At 37.6% G+C, this 8,558-nt stretch overlaps 1 protein-coding gene across 1 annotated transcript in view; it reads left to right on the top strand.

The window, feature by feature from the left end:
- Positions 1 to 8,558, top strand: part of Fmn2 (formin 2) — a 307,518-nt gene that overhangs the window by 79,019 nt on the left and 219,941 nt on the right. The window contains exon 6 of the mRNA XM_005375457.1: positions 7,672 to 8,558. Within this exon, the coding sequence (XP_005375514.1) occupies positions 7,672 to 8,558 (887 nt within the window). The remainder of the gene's footprint in view (positions 1 to 7,671) is intronic.

Here is an 8,558-nt window from a genome sequence, read left to right as displayed (position 1 = left end):
AAAAAAAAAAAAAGAAAAAAAAAAGAAAAAAAAAAGAAAAGCATTAATTCATGTAAAATGTTTTGAAGAGCTTCTGGCATATTAGTAAACACTCAAAATATTAGCTACTATTTTTACTATTCTTCTTGTTCTATCTGAGCAATTCTCTGGTTTTAAAAGTTAATTTCATAATATGATCGTCCTCATTATTCACATATTCTGTACTCACAGATTCAAATACTTGCCCACATGTCTTTTATCCCCCAAGCAACACTCATGCCGCACTTTCAGTCTTTTCCCAAGTCTCTCCTCCTGTTGCCTGATTATTGGCAAACATACACAAAGCGGTAAAATTTTCTTGCACCTCCCAGGGGAGGTTCAGCAAGTTCTGCTTTCACGGTTCAGCCCTATTCTGTAAGCAAGTTGGTGTTTTCGTGGTGTGTGTAATGGTACGGTTTTCACATCTGGGGGCTTTTGCCTGGCAGCTTCACTGTCTGAAATGGCCTCAAGCTTAGTGCTCAGTGGTTGGTGCTCTTAAGCCAGGAAAGCTGCGATGTGCCCTGTGGAGAAAATGCACGTCCAAGACAAGCTTCCTTCAGGCATGGATTACAGTGTTCGTGGGCATCAGTTCAATGTTAATGAGTCAGTATTAGGTGTTAAATAAGTGTCTTTCAACAGGGATGCAGATTTAAAAGGGATTGTACATTGGTCAGTTGGTAAAAATGTCACCAAAGACTTATGGGCATCTCACCTTGCATTTTTCTAGGAGCAATAGTTCAGTATTGACTAATCAGCGCTTGCTGCAACTCTTCATAACTACTGTGAGTGACACGAATTGCTTGTACCTTAGTATGACATTCTATGGAGGAGGGCGAGTAGAACCAGTTAGGGTGAATAGTACCCTTTAAAGTGCTTATGTAAACTCCTGAAGTGACTCCCTGCCATGATGAGAATCTTAACTTATTTGTTGATATGAAGCAGGAAAAATAGCAACCAAAGACTGAAATACTGTTGTGGTAACTATTGCTATGGTGTAAGTTAGCCTGTGGGTCCCTAAGTATGGTCGCTGAGCTAGCAAATTGGCATCAACTGGGGACTGGTTAGAAATGCAAATTCTTAGACCTGACTGACTCCAGATTTACTGAAGTATTTACTTTCCCCCCAAATCCAGGGGAGGGAACACAGACAAATAAACGGGAAGATGAGAGTGTAAAGTTATAGAAGGTGTGGATTAACAGTCTTCAATTTTTTATAACAGCCAGTGTTAAAGCTACAGTATTTGGCAATGAGGAGAATATCAGCGATCCTGAGAGAGTGATTCCCTCAGAGTGGTGGGGCAAAAGGCAGCCGCACCAGCCTCACTAATATTCCTAATTCTTGCCATTTGATTTGACTTCCCACAAGCTTTGTTCTTCAGGAAGTTTCTTTATGACATTTAAGAATAGTTGAGTGTTAATGCCAGGAAGGTGGTTAGAAAGTCAAAAGAAAGCAAAAAAGCAGAGCTGCTCTTTATACCGACAGATCACTAAAGGAATGTGAAAGATGAATGAAGGAGTGTTTTTCTTCCTTGCATTATTAGAGTAAGGCACATATTATTCTTAGAGTACGGTCTAGGACATTGCCGCAACACAAGTTCAAAAAACTAGAGACGAAGTTCAGAAGCCATGAGAGGGAACAACACCAGATTCCTTCCTTTCTGCTTATTTCCTTCTTGACCCTCTTTCCCACACATATTATTATTATTCCATGGAGTTTCTTCCTGGTGATGAGTCCTTTAACCTTTACATCAACCTGTTTATGAGCTACCATGCTAAATACTTGTGATTTCTAACTTATATCTCCTTTCTTTCACGTATATTTCTCACACAGTGAAGGTCTTGGAAAAGTTTATCATGCATTCCAGTTCAAGAACATAATTTTCAATGATTCATTATTTGTTTCACTCTAAAGATTCTATAGATGCCCTTTGAGTTCTCTTTGTGTGCAGCTTTTCTTTTCTATGCTGTGTTCTACATAAGAAGCCCTAGATAAGTTATTTACAGTTTATCCTGTTTTGATATTTCCTTCTTTCTTAATTTCCTTTTAAGCCTGATAATTTTGTACTTTATTGTGATACATAATCATATCTATTTAAAATCTGGATTTTTAAAAATTTAGGATCATTTCTAGGATCAATCTGTTGGTGTATTGCAGATTTGGAATTCTATTGGTTTGTTCCAATAGAATGCTTTAGAAGTTAAAATATGACAGATATAGAATTTACATGAATCAATGAAAAGTAAGATTCCTGTTTTATAAATGTCTACTAGAGTTTCCTAACCTGCCAGTGATAAAGCCTTAGATTTTAATAGAACTTGAGTATAGTAGGAAATAAATTATATACCTCATACAAAAATGTGCAAGGCAAACTATTAGTGTTAACTTACCAATAAGCAGTTTTTGTATTCTAGGCTCTGAAAGTTTCCTGCCTAAATAATAAACACAAAGTTTCATAGATGAGCAAATTAACTTTTCAGCAAAAGCTTTACTTGAGTGTATCTTGGCTTCCTTCTTGACAGTTGTAACCTTAATGTTACAGCAATGTTTTCTTTTTCTGGGAATCAGATAATTTTGCATTTGGAGAAATATTTTTTGGTGAATATATTATTTTTCAATGGCAATTTGTAATTCATGATATGCAAGTGTTCAAACAATTTAAAAGATCTATCACCACCCGCATATAAGGTTATACAGAAATGGAAGAATTTTGGCTGACTTATTGTATATAATTATTGAGCCAAAGTGGATGGCAAACTCTGCCACTTTTAATGATTTAGGGTTTTGAAACAATATTTTAAAATATTAATAATCTCAAATACTACTTAAAGTATATTACTTATTGTGTTGACTGAAATATGTTTATCTTTCCTCCATTTACAAGGATCTCCTGATTGCATAAGTTCTGTACAAAATTGCCACTATCATAGTTTTCTATTTCATCTTTTAAAAAATTATTTAGTTTTTGCTCATAAGACATTGACAGTGGGTGAACTGTTGCACAAATTCTGGAAATGCTGAGTGTCTTTTTGAAAAGTAAAGTCTAAAAATAATGGAAGTACATTTCTCCAATGTCGTGTCTCTTGAGAACCTGATTGGCTGCCCTCTAGCTGTACCCTGGAGGGACACAGATAAAGTTTCAGGAACTGGACATAGGGTAGCAGCCTTCTAGCTTGAGGGCTTTCTGTGGACCTCCCAGCACCTCGTGGTCTCTTAGAGATTAAATCTGGGCTTTGTCAATGAGTGGGGCCTGCAGATCTTTTTTTTTGTTTTTTACTTCCTATGGATCCTGAGAGTAATATCTTTGACAAAATAGTCAGAAAATAGACATTTTTTTCTTAATAATGATCACTATTTACTATGTAACTTTCTTTCTAAATCTCTGGGAAGAAAATAACGCAGAGAGAAATTAGCTTTTAACTGCTGACAAACGGGGCAGCCTGATCGAGAGAGCTCTTGAAAAAAAAATCTCTGCTAACACTGAGAATTGGTCCTCTCCAAAAGCCAGCCATCCCTCCACAGATAGCTTTGATAAGAAAGGCCAGATAAGATTCTTTGATGACTCTTAGCTAAATTCAGAACCCAAAACCCCACATACATTTGGCTACCTTAGCAGTGAGTGGATGGCCTTATTTTACAGGCTATTCAGTTAAGGTTTGAAATGAGTTTAACTGCTGTTTCCTGGAATGGGAAAGGAAGATTATAACACTGACTCAGGGCCAGCAGTTCATGGTGTGGGTGAGGATGGGTCATGGAGGAGAATGATCATTCCAGCAAATTGATTGTTTTGTTCTTGCTATACTGAGAATCAGATAATCTCTCACCCCAGCTTTTCTTTAGTGATGTCTGTCTATTAAACTTATCCATTTAAAAAGTTCTCTATAAAAGTTTCAGTCCTTTTGTTTTATGGTTTGCTTATTATTATCTTTAAGATTCTTTAACTCTGCCACCTTCCTGACACCATATGGCTAACGCTGGTCTATTATAGATTCGGGTTTGGAATTTTATTCTCCTACAGTTTGTCATTTCTTTTCATTTTTTTCATTCTAGTTCTTATTATATTTTACATTTGAAACCTTTACAGGTTATTAATTATATATATATATATATATATATTTAAAAATATATCAGTACCTTATTTTCTAATTTTTTTATTACTATGTACCCTTAATTATCTGTTTAAAGATAAGTAAAATACAAAACAAAAATACATATTAATAAGTAGGCCATTTATAGAATCAGGTTCAACTCTAAATCTTTCCCCAAACCCAGAACAGGCCATCTGTTGCTACTATTTGCTTTAGTTGTGACAGGGTGAATTTACCAGTGATTTTAGGGTCATATCACATAAACATAATACAAGGTAAAATTGCTAATTTTGCAGAAGGTGTTAGATTTCTTGAAGTTGGGGAAGGTTTTGGTGGAGTATTTGAATCACATGCAAAGCAACTGGTTCATGAATACCTGGCAGAGTTAGTTAACATGGCAAGGGTGATTATGTGACAGATGTTTTAAAAAATTAAGTTGTACTTATAATTGTCAAAGGCCATTGGGAAATTAATGAGATTCTCAAATATTATCAAAAATGACCATCTTTTCATATATAATATATCATAGCATCATATATTTCCCCCCAAAATTTGCACCGAAAATATTTTTATTTTTATTGACTTATTTTTGGTACTGGTAATCAAACTTATGACCTTGTGCTTGCCAGGCAAGTGTTGTGCCACTGAGCTATATAGCTAGCCCTGAAAATAATTTTAGATCTAGTATTTGTGTGTATATATGTATATATATGTATATTAATTTTAAAGAGAATAAAAAATAATAAATAATAAAAAAACATTAGAAGCGATACAGAATTTCACTAAACAAGAGGGTAGGAATTCAGCAATGTTTGTTATAGTGCATATTGTTGTCTTCAAATGAGTTGTTCAGATTATCAGATATGTATATATACACAGGATAGCTGGGATAATTGTACTGCTATTTTGTACTGGTCTATTGAATGGAACAGTTAATGCTTAAAATATTTTTTCTTCTTTTTAATTTTTTTTGACTAATTTTGTATACGTTTTTACAGTGGCACCTGAGTTCACGAACCCTTGTGTTTGCAAACTATTTGGTTTGCAAACAGAAGTGTTTGGGAAAGTTTTCTTTTTGTTTGCAAAGTCTGCATTGGGTGACAAACATGACTGTGGGAATCTTTTTCATACAAACACAAACATGGCCATGTTTTCTGAAATTGTAGGACAAATTAAGTTTGTGAACCAAGATATTGCTGTATAATAAAATAATTTTTAGAAATAAGGATATGGTTGCTTAGTTTTTAATTTTTCTTATCAGGGAAATAAACCTGAATGCTTCTCACAGTTCAGTGTGAAGTACTGGTATCTGCTTATAGCAGTAAAGCCTTGTTGTAGGAACCAGAAAATACGTTAGGTCTATTAAACAGAAGGTTTTAATGAATCAGGTAGTCCTTTAGAAAGGTGGAAGACTTAAAGGGTCTGTTTCTAAATGGAAACTTTCATAGCTTTTGAATCATGATCTGCCAGGCAAGCTAAAACCTTGGAGATCACTATTGCCAACTAGAGAGTGGATGCTGGAGTGTTGTCCCGGGAAGCTTTAAACTTTCACATCTTCATTGTCGACAGAACAATCAAGACACAGAGGAGCATGGCTCTCAGTTCTAAACCTGTGTGTGATGAGTCGCATCTAATTGGTTCAACCTGGCTGCAAGAGAGTCTGTAAATACAGTTTTGTTTCCGCTGCAGTGTGTAGCAGGAGAAGGCGGGGCGGTTAGAGGAGCCACTTCAGCATCGTGGGCAATTCCAGCCCACCCCCATCTAGTGTATGAGAAATGGTGCTGAGGTGTGGTGAGACAAATAGAGGAGGCACAGAAGGGCACAGAGTGTGGTTGTTGGGAACTGGTGACAGGGCGGTTCTGGGCAGCAGCCGGGACCTCGCCCTCAGTTGGGACGAGAAGTAGGGTGAGTGCATATGGGTTAGGACGAATGTTTATCTCATGCTTATATCAGAGTCAGGAGCTGCATCGTAAAGCCCTACGTACCACTTTCCTGCCTTTTTCTGTTTATAGTAGGCTGGGAAACTGCAAGGAAAGCACAGGGTCGCTCATGGGGGTTCATGGCGGTAACACTCAATATGGTGGTCGTGTCAAGCTGTGTTCCCACACAAGTCTTTCTCTGGTGCCAGTTACCATGTGGAAAAGGGTTCTCTTTTATCTTTTGCTGTCCAGCTTTGTAAATTAAAATTTATAAATCCTAAATATCATTCCAGTGCCTATACTATTGTGTCTGTGGTCCCTCACTTCAGGATCTCTGTTGGAATGGCTGGCCTGTGACTGCGGGAGCATCCATCCATGTAGATAGGAGTGTAATAATTGCTACTGTGCTAGGAGTATTGTTTTGCTCACAGTCCTTCATTTTTATACTTTTTTGTTATAATCAAATCTAGGATGAAAAAACACTGCCCTAGGTAATGATATTTAAAAATTGAAAAAAAATAAAGATTGAGGTTTGGAAAATTTTCGCAGAATCTACTTGTGCATGTCATTAATCAGTTAACCTTTCTGTATGATAATCATTAGTGGGAAAATAAGAACTCTAGTTACATATACCAGACAGCCAAAAAAATAATGATTAATGATTAACTGTCACTTCTAAGGGTACACTGGAGAAGTGAACATAATCTGTATCCTTAGCTAATTCCGAGTAATAATGAATATTGAGTAGTTGTACGTACTTATATTAGGATGAATTGGAATGCTAGTGTTTTGTCTTTTGCTTATTTGTATTTATTAGCATCATAATTAGAGCATGGGATTAAGAGTGGCCAAAACAGGACACTAAAAATGTTTGTAATAGTTATTTCTTTTACCATAGACTATACAGGAAATATAGCACAATTTTCTAAACTGTATATTATAATATTTTACTCTTAGTTAGAAAAATAATGACTGATATGGTACATGTGTTTATAAATAATTAATATACGCATAGTTTAACTTAAAATATTGCCTGTTTGAAGTGTTAATCCTTATAAATAATTGTGGAAAACCATCAATTATCACTTTTTGAAATGCTTTGGGTAAAGTACTAAAGTTGTAGTAAATATGGTGTAAGTGACGTGATACATCCTCATGACATATGTACCCATGCTCCTAGAGATGTTAAAAATATTTCACTTATTAGAAACTTAATACTTTAAAAATAATTCAGTGATTATTTTTAAAAGATAATGATTTCTATTAAGACTCAGAATTACTTTAAAAGTGTCTTTAAGGAATATCCTAATAGCAAATGTTCCCAGGCAGAAAAGAAGTTTATCTTGGAAATAGACTGTTGTTCAGCATGTTCTTTCCTATTCTCTGTCATCTGCTTGTCCTCAGTATCATTTGAATATGAGATAAATAAGCAACTTAGGATTTTGTGGTAATGTGTGTGAACCACTTTAACATCCAAGGGTAGAAAGAGAGGGCATACAGACAAGTTAATAATATCTCGCTATGAAAGGATCTCTCTGGAATTATTACAGCCAACAAGTACAATTTTGTTTAACTGTATAATTATTTTTCTGATATTTGGATTTTTTCTACTTTCATATTTAACTGTGTCTGTCGTTGTCCACCCTCAGGAAGTTTTTGACATGAAGTCTGGAGGACAGGCAACTGTAATTCAGCAGCTGGAACAGACCATTGAGGATCTGAGGACCAAAATAGCTGAACTAGAGAAGCAGTACCCTGCCCTGGACATGGAGGTGGGCAGTAGCCATCAAAGGGTTGAGAATGGAGTGACAGCCTCAGACGATGTCTGTCTGGAAGCTCTCAGATTAGGAGAAAAGGATGTACACCATCGAAGGATTGTACAGGCAAAATCAATACAGACTTCCCCAACAGAAGAGGGCGGGATCCTGACACTTCCACCCGCGGGCCCTCCATGCCCGCCTGGGGTTGAGACTGGAGAGTCTTCTGCTCCATCTTCAGCTTCTGGATCTCAGACAAAATTCTGTTCTGAGATTTCTTTGATTGTGTCTTCAAGGAGAATATCAGTACAGCTTGATGCCCATCAGCCCGTGCTGGGTGTGTCACAGCCTCCACCCCCTCCATCCCTTCTCTTGCCTGATGGTCAGGGACAGCCTGGGTCACAGCCCTCCCACTCTTCTCTTCATACTGACTCTGAAACCAGCCATGAACGCTCTGTTTCCTCCTCCTCTGGAAACAGCTGTAGCGTCCCGCCCCCGCCACCTCTGCCTTGCTCAGAGCTCTCCCGCTCCATGCCTGGCCTGGGCGTGGAGACTCTCCCACCTCCCCTTGGTGTGACAGTGCCTGCTCTGCCCAGTACAGCAGTCCCCCCACCGCCTCCTTTGCCAGGTTCTGAAATGCTGCCACCCCCTCCTCCCCCTTTGCCTGGTGAGGGAGTACTTCCTCTTCCTCCCCCTCCCCTTCCTGGAGTAGGAATACCCCCTCCCCCTCCCCTTCCAGGAGTGGGGATACCCCCTCCCCCTCCCCTCCCTGGAGTAGG

Source organism: Chinchilla lanigera, unplaced genomic scaffold (genome assembly GCF_000276665.1).
Source record: "Chinchilla lanigera isolate Chin_1 unplaced genomic scaffold, ChiLan1.0 scaffold00005, whole genome shotgun sequence".
NCBI lineage: Eukaryota > Metazoa > Chordata > Mammalia > Rodentia > Chinchillidae > Chinchilla > Chinchilla lanigera.
Note: the sequence above shows the minus strand (reverse complement) of the source record. Positions and strands in the feature narration are given on the sequence as shown.